At 36.4% G+C, this 21,814-nt stretch overlaps 1 protein-coding gene across 1 annotated transcript in view; it reads left to right on the top strand.

Annotated features, from left to right (window-relative positions):
• SLC9A9 (solute carrier family 9 member A9) overlaps window positions 1-21,814 on the top strand; it is a 494,822-nt gene that overhangs the window by 126,114 nt on the left and 346,894 nt on the right. The window contains exon 4 of the mRNA XM_041734563.1: window positions 1,703-1,808. Within this exon, the coding sequence (XP_041590497.1) occupies window positions 1,703-1,808 (106 nt within the window). The remainder of the gene's footprint in view (window positions 1-1,702; window positions 1,809-21,814) is intronic.

Below are 21,814 nucleotides of genomic sequence, written 5' to 3'. Positions count from 1 at the left end.
CCATCCACTAATTGTCTAGGATTGAAACCCAGAGTCACCCTTTGCTGCCTTTCAAATACCAAGTCTCATCAATTCTCCATCCCAAATATCTTGGACATATAGTCTCTTTTACTATGTCCTCTCTGACATTACCTTTCATTTATTCACTCATTAAAGGCTTGCTATATTGTAGCCCTGTCCTAAGGGCTACTGACACGTGGGAAAGATAAGAATCCATGAATAAGTGAAGTACAAAGTCCTGTGGCCATTGACCTATCAGAACCCAGGATGGTGGATGTTCTGGGTGAAGCAGGATTTCCAGGAGTTGGTGAGTCTGAATCTAGGACTCTTTCTAGCTCATTCATTGGAAGAACTTTCAGGAAAGCCTCTTGCCACATGTTCATTCTGCCCTCTGCCCTGCTGCCTGTGCTTTATTTCCAAAACTAAAATCAAATTGTCACTCTTCTGATTAAAATTCTTCCGTGGCTCCCCACTGCAGCAGAACAAGTGCCAAACTTCTTGACTCAACTTACAAAACCTTCCAACTCAGCTTTTGTTCCCCTTAGTGCTATTCTTTTATACAACGTGGTTACTAACTTCACAGTCCATGAAGTAGGAAAGGAAAGAACAGAACTGAAAATCTACCATCAGAATCATTCTCAATCATCCTCTTTTCAATGGATCATTTTCCTAATGATTGCTGTTCATACTCTGCATAACTGTTTCAAGTATCAAGACACTGAATGGTTCTGATGAACACATATAATCAGCGTGTGATTATTTACTGTCCTAATGTCTACTCAGAGGCTCCATACAATATGTGTGCATATAGGAGCCATGCAGCAGGCTGCCAGAAACAAGTCCTTAGGTCCTGCTCTTAGGAACACAGGGTTCATGTTTATAGTTGAGCATAACCTCAAGAGAGAATGAGACCAGGTGCTGCGCTACCTCTCCCGTCACAGGAGTAGGCCATATAACAACATTCATTCATTAATGTATTCATTCACTCTGTCATTCATGCATCAATCACTTATTGAGCATTTGCCTAAGTACTTTGTGTTACAAAGATGCACCCTGTCCCTAGGGAGCTCACAGTGACTTCTGTGATAAGTTCTGTGATTTGATTCAAATATGGGGATCAAAAAAGATTGAGCCAGATTTCTGCTGAGGAATTGGGGTCCTGGGGGACACTTGAGAGGTTTCTGACTCTTGAAGAATGGGTTTAGAGGGAGCAAGAAGGTGTGTGTGTGTGTGTGTGTGTGTGTGTGTGTGTGTGTGTGTATTTAAAAGGAGTGGGGAGAATGGTAGCTCATGGATGGGAAAGAAATTGCTGCTCTGGTAAAGAGAACCAAAATGCAAAGTTAATTTAGAAACTACCTGATTTGGGTGATTTGGGGAAATTATGGCAAGTTCAGTGTGACATGAGGCAGGCAGTAAAGGGCGAGCTGAGGACACAGGGGGCGATTCTGGAAGGTAAACAGGGTGCAAACTATAGAAGACTTGTACCAAGGAGCTCAAACTTTTTCTGGGAAGCCTAGAGAAATCTGTAAGCAAGGGAATGGTGACTCATCATAATTTTTTTTAAAATAAACATCCAGTGTGGATACAGTGGATAGATTTGAGAAGATGAGCATTTAATGAATCCTTTTTAGAGGTGACCACAACCAAGGACAGATCCATTGCTGTGTTTCAGCTAACTGCATATTTGTGTGTTTCCTCCTAGTGACAGTACTGGCCATTTTCCATGAACTGCACGTGGACCCCGACTTATACACACTCCTGTTTGGGGAGAGTGTGTTGAATGATGCTGTGGCCATTGTCCTCACATAGTAAGTACCAGAACTCGGCCTCTGTTTTTCTGACCATGTGAATAAAATATGCGTCCTTCCAGTTGGTGATAATTCCCAGTAGCTTTAAAGTACCTTTTCTCTTATGTCATAGAGATGTGGCAATTTCTAGTTTTTAAGGAATTGCTACCATAGAAAATCTCTAATAATGAGTATAATTCATTAGGTACCTAACTTCTAACACTATTAATGAGTTTCATGTTTCCAACCTGTTATAAGATACTACCCAGAGGGTAACTTTTTTTTTTTCCTCAGGTGCATAGATTTAGCTGATTTACTTAGACTTCCTCAAATGCACATAAATGAGCTTCCCTCATTTCAAATCAACATCATTTCATTTTTTTCTTTCCACAAGCCATTTTCCAGATAATGGACTAATGCTAACCATTGTATTTATAGTAAGTCTGACAAATTGGAGATAGAACCTGAGAGTCAGAATGCTCTTAATTTCTCAGTCCAGTTGTAATGTGTTATAGGAACACACACATCTTTAAATCCGCATATGACATGTGAAACTAATGGAGCTTCGGCTAAGCGCTAACATAATTTTCTCTTGATCCTGGAAGAATTTTCCTTTCAAGATGAGAACTAGTGCTCTTTCCTCACCTCTCCTTTAGATACTTGCCATTTATATTTAATAAATGCTTCTTCGGTGGCTTTCATTATGTCAGAGGTCTCTTCTTCGTTTTAGATTAAGACCAACATTTTGGGCAACTGTCAAATACCCCAAAGGAAAATAGCTATCTGATAATTAAATGTGACAACAGGACTCCATTCCGGGTGTTAATTACCTCAAATGCATTTGAAAATGTATTGTGCAGTAACAAAAGATTTTTAAAAGTCAGATCTCACAGAAAGGAGTAGGAAACAGCAGTGGGGCACTACTCTTCCTCTGCCCGATGACATTTCCTAAGGCTGCCACCCAGAGTTGCCACTGAACTCAGCAACTTTTAAGCAAGGTCTTCAAATAAACTCGTATTTCACCTGGCCTGAGAAGTGCCTTTCCAGCATTAAAGGAAAATATCAGTGACTGCAAATTGAGGGCAAAAGCCATGGCAGATTCACGGATACTAAAGGATGCTTTTAAAGAAACACCGAGAACAATTAATTAGGACATCAGGAATCTCTGTCCAGGAAATAGTCATATCAAAGGAACATTTGGAGTAAAAAAAAATTTAAATCTGCTGAGTCCCTCATTTTTGCTTCCTGGCCTGCCAAGTTGTAAAAGGCCAAGCAAAACGAAACCACGAAAGCACAAATGAGCTTGAGAAAGAGTCACACAGCTACAACCAAGCGAGAGTTTGGGCTTTTCCACTTCCAGCACCATCGTTCACAGTAGTTCCCACTAAAAATGCAGACTCCAAGGATGAATGCTGTTGCTGTTGCTGTTGTGCACCAGCCCTGGGGGCATTTGAAGCAGTCTATTCTCGCAAGTAAATACATGTTATTATGGCAGGGCCTTTTCTCTCATGTACTCATGGGTTGCATGTCTTAAAGAGTGTTTCCCACCATGGCCAGATCTCTTCCTTACTGGGCAAGACCCCTGCCATTCTAGCCAAAATCTTATGGTTCCCAGATTTAGCGATTGAGGTGTCATACTGAGTGACCCCAAAGAGTTCTACCTTTAAAGTAAAAGAAAACTAAGTTAGGAATACGTGACATGGAACTTCTACACATTCAAACCTGCAGGCTCGTTAGTCTACCTGGTGCATCTGGACCCCACTGGCTTCTTCCTGAGCTCTCCTGAGTAGTGTGTGCCTGCACCATCCTGGGTCCGGACTGTTCGTCCACCAGAGCCATCTGTTGCTGGCCACATCCTCCGCCCTGTGCAATTTTCCACCATGTCATACTCTTCACTTGCTCACTTGCTTATGTGCTCTTTAAACTTTGTGTACAGCACATATGATGATCTCTTTTTATAAATCTACTCACACACACACATTTGCTCTCCTTTTAATGCACCATCTCCAGACTCTCGCTTCCAACTACCTTCTTGCTCCCTTCGAAAAGCCCTATTTAAAAGTTGTGCATGACTTCCAGACCAGAAGTTCAAATATTTGGCTCTTCACTTTTTTCTTCCTTCACATTTAACTGTGCATAGCACCGTGACACAACTCTCTGCCTGGTAACTTATACCTTTGCACACACACAGAGTTCCCTCTTCCCCAGCTTTTGTTTCTGTCAAATCAAGTCTTTTACCATTTACCTCAGTCTCTTTGAGGAACCACAAGCCCACATGCTAAGCGCCTACTTCAGCCTAGCATGAACCTCCATCAGTTCCCATTCCAGCATAGCAGGGCAATCTTGGGTTCACACTTATATTTGTCTTTTGTGAGAGAGTAACTTTTTGAAGACAGAGTCTATATGCTTGAAATGCATATTAAAAGAACAAATGAGGGGTGCCTGGGTGGCTCAGGTGGTTAAGCGTCTGACTCTTGTTAAGTGTCTGACTCCTAGCTTAAGTTCAAGTCATGATCTCATGGATTGAGGGATGGAACCCAACGTTAGGCTCTGCGCTTAGTGGGGCATCTACTTGGATATTCTCTCAAGATTCAAATTTGATGACCACAACTATTGTACACAGCAGCCGGTGGTGGATGGTGTCCCTATGGCTTAAAATGATCCAGAAACTTTATTTAACAAAGAATGTTGAAATTAGCTTGTCTCTCTCTGACTCATACTGTCATTTTAAGTATGTAGGGAATGTCATGCCCAAACATGGAGAATGTGAATTGATTCATAAATGAATGAATTCCACATGATGGTTGTGCATTTCTAAAGATTGTTTAATAGGTTATAAAGGAAAGCAAAAGATATACTGAAGAGGTCTTAAAGGATGTGTGTTTCTGAATCCCAAACAAAGACATTACTTTCAGAGGCAGCATGGTAGACTACAAAAAGCCCTAGACTGAAGTAAAAAGAGCTTGTGTCAGGATTACTACGAATTAACGGTGCAGTTATTACAGTTGACAGGAAACCAACCCAAACTGGATTAAACAAAAAGGGAATTTGTGTTGGCTGGTGTGACTGAATAAAGGAATAAAAATGGCAGCAAATGATCCAGCAAAGAGCAGGACTCTTATTTTTGTTTTGTTTTGTTTTGTTTTTTTTGGGTTTTTTTCTCAGTTTCTTCAAGGTTAGTTTCTTTACCTGGTCACAGGTTGGCTGCCAGCAACTCTGAGGGCTGAAACTTTCTTCAGGAGAATAGAGCAAGAGTCCTTGTCCCATTATTCCCAATCCAAATCTTAATACACCTTATAGATTAGGATGCCTCTTCAGACCCAGTGTGGCCAGGGAAATAAATGTCCTGAATTTATTGGCTCAGCTCTAAGTAGCACACTTCATGAGTTTAAGACTATACCCATTTTCTCTTGGAAGCACATAAACTAAGACTGGGGAAAGGTAGGATTATTGCTTAGAGTAACATTGCCACCAAAAAGAAGAAGTAGATGTTGGACAGAAACAAAACCAAACCTAGAAGAACACGACAGTGACTGTATATGGCTATAAACTCTCCAGGCTTGTTTCTGTACCTATGAAATGTGAGAATAGTTGTTCTATATCCATTAAAAAATTATTCTGAAAAATAAATAAAGCAGTATATTTGGAAAGACTCTAAAATCTCTATAATCCATGTAATCTATGCCATATAAAGATATGTATAATTTATGTAACCATTTATATCAATATCTTTCATCCTACTTACACAGATCCCTTTGCTTTCATTAAAATGACTAAGGATATACTTGCTTCTAGTGGAGCATTCTTTCATAAATACGGCATTTTATGATCCAAGGAATATAGAGAATAACCATTTTCACATGTGAGTTCCCCCATTAAGAATGAAGCACTTAGTTAAGGCATACTGTCTAAAGTTGATAAATCAAGAAATAGAGGTTGAAGTATATTACATAAAGTTATAAAGGCACTCACAATCAAAATTGATGTTACTCACGGGAGTTAGTTGGAGAAGGGGAGAGGGAAAGGAAGGGATAAGTTAACTAAAATGTCACATCTTTCATAATAGTAAATCAATATATATTGTGTGGAGTTGATAAATCAAGAAATAGAGGTTTATCCATATTATTTAGAGTTCTAGGACAACCATCAGAAGAACTAAAAACATAAAGAGTTAAAGAAAATACTTTGGCTTTATAGAATTCGGATCCATATAAAGGAGAAAATGTAATTTAACTGTTTTATAACTTTTTATACTACTTGAATGTATTTGTTTGAATTTATTTAAAATATTTAAATTTATTTAAAATATTTTTTATTTAAATAATAAATATTTTTAGGTGAATATTTATTTAAAATATTTTTAGGTGATCAGGATACCAAAAGCAGAAACAGAAAAGAAAAGCCAATTTATTTGAGGGCAACAGAGTCCAGCTAATCCTTGCAAGCAAGAGACACCACAAATAAAATTAAATGTTGGGGGATAAACCAATGAAAGCACTTTCAACCACATGTTGATAAGTTGATGGTCTTTGTAATGTACAGGATGAATTGTTAATCTCCTTAATATAACAAATTTACTAGTTATGTTACCTTAGGTAAACTACTTAACTTCTCTGTGCCTAGATGCCTTGTTTATAAAACAGTGCTGGTGAAAGCACTCACCTCATTAGGCAAGATTAAACATAAAATACCCAGAACTGGCTCATAACACTTAATAAACATTAGATATTAGCTGCTGATATTACTGCTGTTATCAAAGACCAATAAGGAAAAGGTAAACATAATAGAAAAATGAGCAAAGGATTTAAGTAGGTAATGAACAGAAGAAACATAAATGGCCAGTAACACTGCTAAATAAGATCAGTTTCACTAGTAATGAAATAAAATATTTTTTTTAATTTTTATTTATTTATGATAGTCACACAGAGAGAGAGAGAGAGAGAGGCAGAGACATAGGCAGAGGGAGAAGCAGGCTCCAAGCACCAGGAGCCCGACGTGGGATTCGATCCCGGGTGTCCAGGATCGCGCCCTGGGCCAAAGGCAGGCACCAAACCGCTGGGCCACCCAGGGATCCCTGAAATAAAATAAATTAAACCAATAACAGTATTATTTTTTGATTGGAGTTTGAGGAAGTGGGAACCTTTCTACATTATTGGTGGAAGAGAAAAGCAATAGGATTTGACAAAGGCAATTGCCATTATTTGTGAAGAATCATTGTTCATTCTCTGATCTACCTCTTTCGTTTCTAGAAATTTATCCTAAGAAGTAATTAAGGGCCTGTTTCTCCATATAGATGAGTGCATTGATTTGAGCAAGAAGTTGTACATAAGTTACTAGTTGGTTGAGTAAATTATAATATATTAATAGGTAATCTTTATGCAGTCATTTGAAAAGTGATAGAGGAAAATGTATTGATGTGAAAAGATATTCACAATATATTTTTAAAGAAAGTAAGACATTTTAAAATGATATACACCATAAGTCCTAAAAATCACAGCCAAATTTGTATCTATGAGTGTATATATAATTATAACATATTATAACTATAATATATATTTAAAATCAACATGTTAGGTGGGGTTTTAGGTGATTTTCATTTTCTTCTTTTGGCTTATATGTATATTTATTGGAAACAGATTAAGCTACTTATGATCCACGCCCATCCAAAGAATCCTTCATAAACATACTTAATAATAGGCAATCTTCATTCAGATACAGACTCTAGGGATGCCTGGTCACTCAGTCGGTTAAGTATCTGACTCTTGATTTTGGCTGAGATCGTAATCTCAGGGTTGTGAGATTGAGCCCTGCAGTGGGCTCTGCACTCAGGGGGAATCTGCTTGAAAATTCTCTCTCTCTCTCTCTCTCAATCTCTCCCTCTCTCCCCCCAACCTGTTAAATTAAATAAATAAATCTTTAAAAGAAATAAATACAGATTCTATAAAGGTTTAAGTCTAAAATTCTTTTCTACCCATGAAAGAGTAGAAAGAGGATGTTGAGTGTTCTTGCCCATTTATTTGCAAAACAGAAATATTGCCAGTATTGTACTGAAACACCTACTTGTGAAAGAGTTCCACAGTGTACAAATGCCTCTAGATTTTCTTAGAGATAAAATAAGAATCCCATTAAACAACTGGCTCCTGGATGGCAATAAATACACACTAGATGCCTTTGTTCCCTATTAAGAAAATGCTTCTAAGGAAATTCAATGTAGATCATCAAAAAGGAAGGGAAAAATGGAGGACTAATTTTCTTTTTTAAAATAAGAGTGTTAGGTTGCTTAGAGGTTCTTACCAGAATATGTCATTTAAAATATACTGATGAAAAAAAATAAAATAAAATAAAATAAAATAAAATAAAATAAAATAAAATAAAATAAAATAAAATATACCAATGAATGCCTGGCAGTTAGAGTGAGTGACATTCTGAAAGACCACACTTTTTATATTCCATGCATCTTAAGCAAAATTTAGCATGGAAGTTAATGGGATGGCTATGAGACTCAAAGAACCATGTGACTAGGGAAACTCAAGACATCTATCATCCATTCATTCAACAAAAATGTACTGAGGATTTATATGTGCCAGACTTTGCACTGAGCATTGATGATATAGATGAATAGGTACAGTCACCCACCTCTGTCCTCACTAAAATAGGTGAATAATAGCTTCTAGCTATTTAATTTAATGTGTGCACAAACCTTGCTCTAAAAATCATCCCAGAAAGTAGCTGTGTAGGGTTGGCTATAAACAAATATCACTAAGAAAATTCATTATTTCTCTTGGTACCATCATCTCTATATAGATTACAAGCTCCTTGAAGACAAGTTCTACCCTTCTGCATCCTCCACAGCACACAGCTAATTACTTGGAAGGTTCTTAAATAATTACTGAAGGAATGAGCTAGTATACCTTTTCAGATGAAGGTAGAGGCATTTTACTAATCCTCTCATTAAAATCTATTCCAGAGCATGGATGTTTCATATTCCTCTTACTGCTTCTTCCAAATATTTTTAAAAGCTTGTTAGTTATCTCATTAGCTCAACTTCCTCTCCCATTTGACACATAGTTGTAAACACAGAGGTGATACGAAAGTGTCTCCTTTTGATGAGAATAAACCAAAACTGTTATTACAACCAGAAAACTTATTCCTCATGAATCTGCTTAACTTAAAAATAAGTTTCTTATATCTTGACACATCTTTCTGAAGGTAATTCACTTTGATATTTGCCTTGGAAACTGATCATCAGCATGAAACGCATTTATTTTGATGCCTGTCTAGATACTGCTGTGACATATAATTAAAAAAAAAAAGTTACAACCCTTCTTGCTTGTCTGGGCAGTCAATTCCATCCAACTTCATTTTTTGGACACCAGGTGGCATCACCTAGCAGGAATGGGTAGGCGTCCTGGCATCTTTAAGTGGCTAGAAGGCAGAGCTCAGCTGACCTCCAGCTTTAGTCAGAATGCCCAGGGCTTGCTGCCCACACCCCTGCCTGCTCCCCTGGCTGTTTGCTTTTTCTTATTCCTGATCCCTGGTTCCTGTTTCCGGGCTCTGACTCTGGCATCTCCCTATGCTAGCTCTTAATATCCCTGTTCAGATTACTGGGAAGTGACCTTGGCTTATCCTGTGACTGTTCCTTGTCTCTCAGATTAGATCTGATCTTCACTCACTGCTTCTCCAGATCTCAGCCTCATGACTTAGAACTTCCTTCGCTCCATGTCAAGCCATGCATGACATATTGACCTACTGAAAATAAACAAACACACATATTGATACTTTCTTAATTCCATTGTACTTTATTGCCATATCAGTCAGATGTGACAAAACCCCAATTCAAATTAGCACAGGCAAAAAGAATTCATTGGCCTCTTTAGCAGGGGTTGGGCTAACTCTGGGCAAGCCAGGACTCAGGGATTCAAACGAGTCTATTTTTTCTTTTCTATTGGCTATTCCTTCCTTTTCCTTATTTGGTTCTGATTTCCTCTTAGTGCTAGCCTCACTCGTTCCTAGTACAGATACATGACTTATTGTAACAAGCCGAAGAGGGTGGCTAATGGCATCTCCAGGCTTATATTGTTCTAGCTCAAAATTACACTTCATACTCCCACTATTTGCATGTCAGACACAGAGAAGGACTCCGGGTCTCTGCTCTGGATTGGCTGGGCTCAGATCAGAAGATCACCCCTAGGCCAATCACATTGTATTTTAAGAGAATTAAACATGATGACTGGCCATATCTGAATCATTTCCCTATCCCTGGGGCCAATGGCATGAAATCTATAATTAGAAGAAAGTGACTGGAGGGCAAATATAATGGGCATCCCAGAACAGTAACTATGGTATTTCATGATAATAAAATATTCAGAACATGATGGATTAAAATGAAACAGATAGGCCATATGCCATTATAAACTGAAAGAAATGCTTTGTTTAAAAAGGCAAAAATTCCTTTCTAAATGTAGAATTGATTTTGAGGAAAAAGAAATTCCCCAGGTGTAGGAAACAAGAGAGAAATCACTTACAGTGGGAAGCTACCACTGTCAGTGGCCATAGGATTTTGTATGTTGGAGCTGCAGTTCTATTTCCATGTGAAGTTATAGAAATCAGACCTTTTTTAAAATAATTAATTAATTTTTTAGTCAAACCTTTTTGAATAAAGCCTGGAGTCCAAAATGCTCCCTCAGTCACATAGATTCCATTCACCAGCCTTAAGGAATAGTGAGAAAACTTGCCATCTATGTGAAATTTGAATCAAAATCCCTGGTCTGTGCACTTGTGAGAGGAATTAAAGCCAATGAATTAATATAAAAGTTTTCAGTACTATTGAAATGCCTGCCCCAGCCTCATTTCTCTTTCCTTATTTCCTAATATGCTGAACTGCTCTGAAATGAAACTTTCTTAATCCAGGCACATGGAAATCTCACAGAAAAATAACACAATTTTTCCTGAAAATGAGCTCATAGTAAAAGTTTACAGGCCACAAAGGGAAAAGAATCCACCATGAAGAAAAGCCAGGAGATAAACAAAAAAGTAAATCGTAACAAGGACCCCAAACCACTAAACAAAAATTACAAAAATCTGAGAACAATTATAAAACGGACATATTAAAAATGACTGAAGAGATAAATGGAAAAGCAAGGAAAATAGGAAAGAATACTAAATAAGAACTTTTCAAAAAGAAAAATGCAGATATTGGCTTTAAAAGCTGATTGAGAAAAATGTCATACTGAATCCAGCTGGTGACCCAGAAGATAAAGTTGGCCAATGACCCAGAATGTAGTACAGATTAAAAAAATATAAAAAGTTGGCTAAGAGACATGGAGGATAGCATGAAACATTTCAGAATATAGCAATAAGAATTTCAGAAGGAGACACTAAAGAGAATCAATTTGTGACAATATTTAATAAGGTAGTGGGTAATAATTTTTCAAAATTGAAGAAATTGAAACATCACATTATATCCCGAGTTGGATAAATTAAAACTAATTCACACAGAAACATGTTGCAGTGAAACATGAGATCATCAAAGACTAAGTGGAAATTTTAAAAGCAAACAGAGAGGAAAGATGTATTCTTACAGTGGAAAACTTAGATGACATCGATTTCCTCACTTATGATAATAGCTACTAGAGGACAGTAGAATAATATGTACAATTACCAAGGGAAAAAACCAAAAACCTAAATTCTAAACTCAACTGAAATATCATTCAAGGGTAAGAATGATAAAAAGACATTTTCAGGTAGACAGAACTTACCATTCATCAATAATCAGTAATAGAAATAGGAACTGAACTACAAAGAAGTGGGAGACAAGGAGTGGTGAGCAAAAAAGTTGAAACAATCATAAATTTAATAAGGAATGATTGTGACAATAATAATAATGATTATTAGGAGAAGGGTAAAATAAGGTGAACCAAACACTCTATTATCCTCTATAATATTCAAAGACAGTGGACACTAAATGATAGGGAGGGACAAATGGTGTTATATAGAGAAAGTGGAGATGGCAAAAGACCTGTTATGAACCCAATTTTCACTCAAGTAGCCATGTTCTTCAAAATGTTTCTCAAAATGGTGCCGGAGATGCTGACAACAGATTTCAATTTGGATGAGAAATGTTGAAATCAATTCATATGTTGAAATCAGTTGTAGTCTTCAATAATTTCAAACTGTGTGAAGGATTCCTATATTTTAGGAAGCTGGTAAAGTATCTTCCCTGGGGTCCTTCCATTTTTCTCTGAGATTTTAGGCTCTGGCCTTTGTAGCTATAGTGTTTCCAGTTGTGGAACTCATCATATTCTCTCTCGAGGCTATCTTTCATCTTCCCCATTGTCTTCCTAGTTTCTCTTACTCTCTATTCTGCTTACCTCATGTTCTCTCATTGTCAGAGTTATAATCTATGCTAGGAAGCAAGCTGTTCAGTTCTCTCCAATTCCTCGAAAGAGGTTACCTCCATGAGCAGACAGCTGGGGACATTTTGTGCCATACCAGTTGTCGATTTGCTGTAAGATGCAGATATCTTAAAAATTGTCCTTTATGTGCTACAAGTAACTTTGAACTGATGTTCTAGGCAACAAATCAGTTTTGAGAGACAGTTGAAAAGTTATTTCTGGCTCCTGCTATATTTTGTCACTAAGCTATAGGTAGTTCCTTAATCATTTTAGTGTCGGTTTGAAATTTTAGCTTCCTACCTTGAAAGGCTTAGTTATGTTCTCTAGTCTGAGTCCAGGAATGACCAGCCATGTAGTAAGAAAGTGACTTGTACTAAGCAAAGTACATCTGAGGCAAAAGTAGACACCAGGGTGCTGACATAATAAACACCAAAAAAATGACTGCCCCAATGACCAGAATATAGATGCTGGCATGATCAGCTCATTTTCTTTTCATAGTCAAGCTACTTAGAAAACAGAATCATAATCAGCATCTACTTTATTAATTCACCACAGGAAATTACCTTCACTAGAATCTCAAGTAACCCAAAGATCATACGATAAAAGCAGTTTTTCCTATAGGCAAACTTGCACATTAAGGCCAATAATATCCAGAGGGTTGTCTGGTGAGCATGGGGACAGGTGACTGATAGATTGATGACTCAGTTGTTTATCTGCATCCTTCCCAGAGGAGATATTTTTTTCTGATAGACCTTGAAATTTTGAAATGCTTGGCATCCACCCCCAAATCCATACCAACATTTAGGATAACTTAAAACTACCATAGTATGTTAGAATAACTAAAATTTGTTTTCTCCTCTTTACATAGAGCTGGAATGGTCACGTGCAGTGTTTGATTCTGTGATTCTTCTAGATCTTCCATGTCTAATCAATCCTCCTTCTGATTGATACATTGTACTTTTGCCACTATACATAAATGCTATTTGTCTTTATCCTAATATCCTTTACTATCTGGTGGGAGGGGGGTTAATAGTGATTCTCTCTTCTCTATGTTGTGACCAGTAGCATACATTCCCAAGACAGTGGCCTAGTGACAGGGAATAGTTCATAACTAGATATCAGGCCCATCTATAAGAAGAACTGATTATGACTTTAGCCTCAAGTGAGAGTAGATTTAAAGTTGTTAAACTGGCTTCTATTAATAAAATGATCTAAAACACTACACATTAAACTTGTGAAGAGGAGGTCATAAACTTCCTAGTGTCTGAAGAAACCTATGGCTCTCACCTAAGGGACTGAAGTGAAGTGTATGTAAACAAAAAGATAAAACTTTATAGTTTTAGGAGCTCTGGGTTAAGATTTTTTTGGTCCAAAGGTATATTTTCTCTCCAATGTGTTTAAGCCTGACTTTATTCTGAACAACTAAGACCGTACCGTGCCTTTTATTTCAGGTGATCAATTCTGAATTTTTTCCTAAAAAACTTTTCCAGGGGAAAAAAAGGGGGGCCCAAATCAATATGCCATCATTATTTTGGTCTAAATTAAAAGTGCTCTCTTGGCCTGAAGAATATAATCTGTTTATATTACTTGGGCTCCATAATGAATTTACATAGCAGGCTTATTGCAAGTTTTATGTGAGCTCTCCCTTACTGGGGCATGTAATGCTCAGGGAATCTGATTAAAACTTTGGGAAGGAGCAGCTGTTCAGCTATAGAGGGTGAACTCAGGGCCCATTTTTCAGAGCCTGACTGCAAGGCCTGACACCCTTGCCAGCTATTGGATGATAAATGAACTGTCTTTGAATGCCCAGCTCCTGTGTTAATAGCTTTAAAATATTGGTTGTTTATGAGAAAGAAGTTGGGAGCTCTTATCAATTTTCCTGACCCAGAGGTCCTCAAATACATCACTTTTTTTTTTCATTGCCAGAATGACAGGCAGTGCTGAAGGGAAAAGGAAGAAATTTTTTTTGCCATTTAGTTTGTTCTTCGTGGGTTAGCAGTTAGTCTCTCATTGCAAAAGATAGTGGAATGAGTGCCAGTGAAATCAAATAGATAAAAGCCAGACTACATACTTTCTAACATCATTCTGTGGTGTCAGAATCATAATCTAGTTAAATCTGATTCTTCTAAAGGTGTGTAATTCAAATTAGGTATATGGAAGTCAAATTCTGAAGCCTGTGCTAAATAGCTTACTACCAGAATGGCAGTTAAATGGTCAAACTATTTAAAGTTTAACCCTAATATGTTTGGAAATTTATCTTTTTTTATCTTTAACCCCATCTTCACCTGCCTACTTTGTTTTTATGGACATCAGAATATCTTCTAAGTGAGTGAATTCTTAATTATGTAACTGTTGACCATTTAGATTTTTAGGCATTGTCTTTTTCTTATAGCAGCCAACTTTTAGCCTTTTCATTAGCATATTTATAAGAAAAGTAGAAATATATATACATATATATATTCAATTTTCTTTTTATTAGTAATTCTGGTAAATGTTTTGGTGGAAAAAAATTTAATCTAGAACACACCTCATGTGTGGATAGTATGTTTTATTTTTTCATGAAGAAGTTAAGGCTGGTCTGGAAGTCTAGATGATGGCTCTGTCATTTACTAATTTTATATCATTGAGTAAACCAGTCACCCTCTTCAGTCTGTTTTCTAATTTCATAAAGAGAGCAGCTTTAGTATATATATATATATATATATATATATATATATATATATATACTACACTAGCATCCCTGGGTGCTCAGTCAGTGGGGTGTCTGTCTTTTGCTCAGGTCATGATCCCAGGGTCCTGGGATTGAGCCCCACATCAGGCTCCCTGACCAATGAGCAGCCTGTTTCTCCCTCTCCACGACTTGTGCTCTCTCTACATATATTTTTTTAAATTTTTAAAATAGAAAAATATATAAATCTATTAGGAATTTAGAAGTGAGATTGTGCTGAAAACATAGATTTGAAAACAGATAAGACCAATGTTTTAAGGAAACAAAACTGCAGGAAACCAAAGCCTAAAACATGTTAATTATTTACTAAGATGGATACAAAAGACTATTTATATCCATAAGACAGGGATGAGTTAAAACTTAAAAAAGTGGGATCCCTGGGTGGCACAACGGTTTGGCACCTGCCTTTGACCGAGGGCTCGATCCTGGAGACCCGGGATCGAGTCCCACATGGGGCTCTCGGTGCATGGAGCCTGCTTCTCCCTCTGCCTGTGTCTCTGCCTCTCTCTCTCTCTCTCTGTGACTATCATAAATAAATAAAAATTAATTTAAAAAAACTTAAAAAAGTAAAATCATAGGAATTAAAAATATAAAAATCAAAGTAAAATTACAATACAAAAAATGATATATGATATGATAAGCATGATAATTTACTTAAAAATATAAGAGACTTGGAGCACCTGGGTTGCTCATAACCTGGATTATGTGTCCTACTTTTGGTTTTGGCTCAGGGCTTGATCTTATGACTCATGGGATCGAACCCTGCATTGCAGGCTCTGTGCTCAGAAGTGGGCTTGGATATTCCCTCTGCCCCTTCCCTCCCTCTCTCTCCTTCTCTCTCTCTCACAAATGAACAAATAGATCTTCACAAAAATAAAAGAGACTCAAATGGGGAAATATTAGAGAACTCAGAAATTTGGCGGCACAGAAGATCAACACAAAAATCAATAGCTTTCCTGGACTTTAACAACAACTGAAGATAAAATGTAATGAGAACATTATTTTGTTCCCATTAGCATTTTAAAATCTAAAATCATTAGAATAGCCCTAAGTAATAAATATACAAGATATCTGAGAAGATAATAACTTTAGTAAAGGACAAAAAAGACCACCTCAATAAAGGGGGGACCTGCTGTGAAATAGGATGGGGAGATTCAATATTGTAAAGTAGTCAACTCTCCCACAAAGTAATCTATGCATTCAGTATAATCTCCCTCCTAAAATCCCAACAGATATTTTTAGGATTATTCTAAAGTTCATATGGAGCTTCTGCTTAAGACATCAGGATAAATTATTTCTCTAGCCTCAAAACAAATTAAAATTAAGAAAAACATTGAAAAATAGAAACTTTTAATAGTCCATGAAATGGAAATAGCCACCGTTCCAAACCATAAACTATGAAAGATTTAAGTATGAAGTATTACTGTCAATAACATGAAATCTTGAACCAGAAATGGAAATATGCCAAGCCAAGTTGGTTTCTCTCAGACTTGACAGCAGATCACTTACTGAAAGGATCAGCCAATATTCCGTTGTTTAGAGAACAGATAAGATCAGGTAAGCGGGCCAAGAGAGAAATGGGGGAAATAGTCTGACCTTTCAAAATGAAAGATGAGTAGAAATCGTGCTGACCAACATTCTAGTTTTCTAGGTAGGACACTGCAAAGGCTATTTACATTGGGGGGTGAGGGTAGCAATTTCCAAATCAAAACATAATTTGTCTGCAACGTATGGGTCTTTTCTCTATGCCACCTCAATTTGAATGCCATGGACTGTGAAAGGATGTATTCCCAGCAGAAAGGAAACAGATTTGGTGACAGATGTTTGAGGCATTTTAAAACATGCCCCCCAAATTCTTTGACATTCCTTTCATGGAGAGATGAAGTCTATGTTCCCTTCCCCTTGGATCCACAGAAGGCAGAGGTAGAGATGCTGTGCCAGTTTCCAAACCCAGGCCTTTAAGAAACCAGCAGCTTCCATTTCCTGTCCCTAGGGACATTCCCTCTTGGGACCCAGCCACCTTGCTATGAGATGGTCAAGCTGGTCTGTGGAGAGTACTACTACCTGGGAAGGGAATGATAGCCAGCAAGACTTCCCAGACAGGTGGGTGATCTGTCCTTGGGGCTGACTGCCCAACCCCATTCCACTTGTCCCAGCTGATAATACCAGGTGCAGCTGAAGTGAGCTGAACCTACTGAGCTCTGCCCAATTTGCAGGTTGTTGCAAATAACTGATTTAAATAACTGATTGTTGATTTAAACCACTAAGTTTTAGAGTGATGTTACACAACAATAGATAATCAAAACAAAACCCAAATTAAAACTTAATCAGCCTCTTATTCAACTTTATTTCATCCCTTACCTTGTATCCCTATACAATTCTCTGATAAATAGCCTGTCTCTTTTAAAGATGTGTAATAATCAAAAAGGAGGGCAGGGACATGTTCATCAGAAGTGCAAAATATATTTTTTAATTTAATCCAAAGAAGAGCCCATAATCCCCAAACAAATTTACCAAAGAACTACGGAAAAGTTTAGACAAAAGAATTCTCCATTATCATGAAGGTCCATACAGATTTTCTCTATATCTATATTTATATCTATATCTATAATTCAGGATCTCAAAGAAGAGACATAAGATAATCAAAGGAGATTAAAAGTATACTAAGAGAGCTCAGGAGAAAGCCTGGAGAGATAAATAAAATTACTGAAGATATAAAAGACACTTTATAAGCAACAAAAATAGAATGAACTTCTCTGAAAACACTGTCAGAGACATAAAAAAGAGACTTGAAATAATCCAAAACAAAGTAGAATAGAACAAAGATGTAATAATGACTATAAAGAATATAATAGAAATGGATGGCAGACATTTGAGTGTTTTTGAAGGAGAAAACACATGGAAAATATTTTAAAACATAAAACAATATTCTCTTGAAATGATATAATATGTGGATTGAAAGACTTAAGGAACTCACTGAAAGCCAGGAAATTTTCATTTGGAATCATCCACAACATGAGATAATCTGGCAGACTTACTGAATTTCAAGTTAAAAGAAAGAATTATGGGGCCATCTAGGCAGAAAATCCAAGTCACTTACAAGAACAGAAATAATCAGGTTGGCCTTGGACTTGACCACAGTGACATTCAATTTCAGAAGATGGAAAAGCAGCACATTTTCACTTATGAGGGAAAGAATGTGAATCCTAAGCCAAATTGTCCTTTCAATATAAAGGCAACAGATTGGCTGTTTTAATAAATAGTATGGGGCAATGGGCTATTCCTTTGGAAGAAAAAGTTAAATGCCTAATTCACACATTCTTAAAAAGAAACTCAACATGGGTTACAGAGCTGAATGTTAAGAAAAACTATGAAAATATTAGGAGACATTTCTATAATTTTGGAATGTTAATGGTCTTCCTAAATAAAATTTAAAAAGTAAAAAATTAAGCAATTTAACTATACAAAATTTTTAAAAATAAATAACAGAAGAAATAAAAAACAAATGATAGACTAGAAGAAAATAATTGTAAAATTTTTGACAAATAGCATTTTAAATACACAAAGAACTACAAATCCATGTGAAAAAGAAAACTGGATAAAAAATACGTATAAATAATTTATAGATCTCTCTGTATATGTGTATATATACATATACAGAATACTTATAGTCAAGTAAAATGATGTTTACTTACAGACAACATCAACATTTCCTTTTAGATTACAGAAAATACAGATTAAAATGAGACATTTTTTCATCTAGCCAATTAGCAAGCTTTAAAGTTTATTCATGTTTAGATCAGTATTGGCAAGAATAAAGAAAATCAAGCATTCTTACACACTTTTTGTCACTATCACCCAAAATTTTAAATGCACCAAGTAAAACTATTTCTAGTGAAATACCTCAATAAATATTTGCTTATGTAGATAAAGATAACTATACAGTGCATCAGTAGAATGACAACAAAAATGTGAACAGCCAAAATGTCTATTGATAGGGAAGAGATTAAATATATTGTACTATATACAAACTAGGGAAAATTTTTGAACCTTTAAAAAGTAGATGACATAGAAAAATCTGTAAGACATTTTAAGTTACAAAATAATGTTTCTGAAGAATACATATTGAATACTAACACAGGCAAAAAATAACATTTGTATATTAGTTGCATATATATATATAAAGTCTTTTGCATTTTACTCTACATACTTTCGCTTTTCCTTAATCTTTAATGCAGATAGTATATTTTTGTTTTGTGTCTGCAATAAAAATGATTTAAGTAATAAATGCCTTTTAACTGAAATAAAAATATCTCCTCTCTTTACATAATAGAGGTTTTAAGTGTTTACTGTTACATTCTGGCCTTCTATTGTTAGTAAGTCTCCATCTAATGAATGAATGAATAGATAGGCAGTGAGGACCCAGTGGGAGGATGCTTGTAAAAACCCTATATAAGCATAGGTATTTGTATTACAGCAAACACTGATTTAAAATTATGTGAATAAATCTTAGAGATGTGTGTGCCTCTGATGGCGGAGCAATTGATTGAAAATTGAAATCTTTGTCCAACCAACCAGTTGCTTGACTGATAATTTAGACTTGATTGGCTATTTCAGAACAGAATAAGCCCAACCAGACCTGATAGAACCCTAATACTCCTGCAGAGTTGTGTCCAGGTTTGTAAAAAGGTTGCACCAGGTTCCCAAACTGTGGGGACAACTTATCAAACAGCTAAATATAAGATATATTACCAACTGCGTGGACTTCCAAAAATATAAATGAAATTCTCCTCTACCTTCAAATCAAACCTCCAATTTTCCTTTTAGATTATTTATTTGAAGTTTCGAATTCCTAATCATATAATAATTTTTGAGAGGTATTAAATTTACGTATCATGTATTTGACTCAGGAAATACATTTACAAAAGTCACAAATTATTGCTGGTGGCAAGGTGAGAGGAGGGGAATTCTAACCACTTTGGGGACTGGGCAAGTAATGTAAATTTGTGATAGACCAGTATAGGAGACAACAAGAGATGGTGGGACCAGTGGCTAAATGTAGAGTGCATGCCCTCCAAAAGTACTTTAGATTCAATTTTAATTTTAAACAGTGTAATGGCCAAATATAACTGAAGGCAGCTAGTTTGAGACCTCAGGTTTAGTTGCTGTAAACCGACTATTCCATTAGAATCTTCTCATTGCCATTCTCATCTGAGGCTACTCTCATTTCCACCTTTACTCTTTTGTGCTTATTGTTTTGTCAGTCAGGAATTCCTTCTCAGACCTTCTATCTCTAAATGGTAATCATTTTGCAAAATGGAGATCATCCTACCTCTCCAGTAAATAGTCTCAAGAACCTTCCAACCATAGATCCCCTCTCTGAATCCCAGGGAAAGCTTTATTTGGAACCATGGACTCTCAGAATGAGTCAGGACCTTAAAGATCAATCAATCCAGGTGCAGATAGAACTGCCTTCCGGGATCCCTGGGGGGCTCAGTGGTTTGTGCCTGCCTTCCACCCAGGGTATGTTGTTCCTGGAGTCCTGGGATCAAGTCCCACATCAGGCTCCCTGCATGGAGCCTGCTTCTCCCTCTGCCTGTCTCTCCACCTCTCTCTCTCATAAATAAATAAATAAATAAATAAATAAATAAATAAATAAATAAAATCTTTAAAAAAAAAAAAAAAAAAAGAACTGCCTTCCAATATGAGCAGCAGGTCAGTCCACCCAGATATGGTGGTCTGTTGGGAAATCAGAACAACTTGCAGTAGCAGTGAGTTTTTTCTTCTACTTATCTCTTACCTGATTCCCTGTATCTTCAAGCCAATGATCCTGGTCCAACTTCAGGGAATCATGTAGTATAGTAACTAGCAGCCTGGCTTTGATGGGCCTCGCCAGTGTTGACTGGCAAAGGGTTTTGTTTTTGTTTTTAGAAACATCTGAATTTATTGCCCAGATGTAAAATGCAGGAGAATTAATGTAAAAACCCAGACCTCTGGTTTCTTTTGAAAAAGCTGTAAGATACATTAATATTGTATTGAAGAAGACAACTTTCATTTCTATATTAGGAAAAAAGCCATTTATATATTAGAAAAATAAAATTATCAGAAGGAATTAATTTTCTCCTCTGCAAATCCCTACTTCTGTTCTATATAAGACATAGTTCCAATTCTATTCATCATCCTAGTTTCCCTCCTGTAAATGAGTTTGCTTCTATGTTTTTAAAAGTGAATTTGAATTTTTGACCCAAATTCAGGGATTATTTTTAATCCCTACTAAATTTTGTTAGGATTTATGCAAGGCACTTGGCCTCTCATCAGAAACTTGGGACTAACATGGAGAACTTAGATGTAAGCAAAATTAAATAATTGACTATTGATTTAAGTAGCAATAAAAGTCAATATTTCTAGCAGCTTGGCAGAGAGGTCTATTTAAAGGCTTATTCTATTTAATATTTTTATCAATGACTGAGATCTAGGGACAGATTGCAGGCTTGTCAAATTTGTAATTGATATGAACCAGAGAGGTAGAGCAAATACCCTGGATAAAATATTCAGTTTCCAAGAGACAGCAACAGGCTGGAGAAATAAATTACCACATGTAGTTAAGGTTAGCTTGACATCACTAGTCTCTGAATTATTAACTACTGTATTATAATCATCCTATCAGATTTTGTTTTAGGCTATTAACTAATTAATAATCCTAGGTAAGTGCTTTTCCAGAGAAATATACTTAAAGCAAAGTTTCTGTTCAAAAACTACACTGGAATATAATTTATTCCAGTGTAGTTTTTTGAACAGAAACTTTGCTTTAAATGGATGGAACTGGAGGGTATTATGCTGAGTGAAATAAGTCAATCGGAGAAGGACAAACAGTGTATGTTCTCATTCATTTGGGGAATATGAAT

Source organism: Vulpes lagopus, chromosome 19, assembly GCF_018345385.1.
Source record: "Vulpes lagopus strain Blue_001 chromosome 19, ASM1834538v1, whole genome shotgun sequence".
Classification (NCBI taxonomy): domain Eukaryota; kingdom Metazoa; phylum Chordata; class Mammalia; order Carnivora; family Canidae; genus Vulpes; species Vulpes lagopus.
Note: the sequence above shows the minus strand (reverse complement) of the source record. Positions and strands in the feature narration are given on the sequence as shown.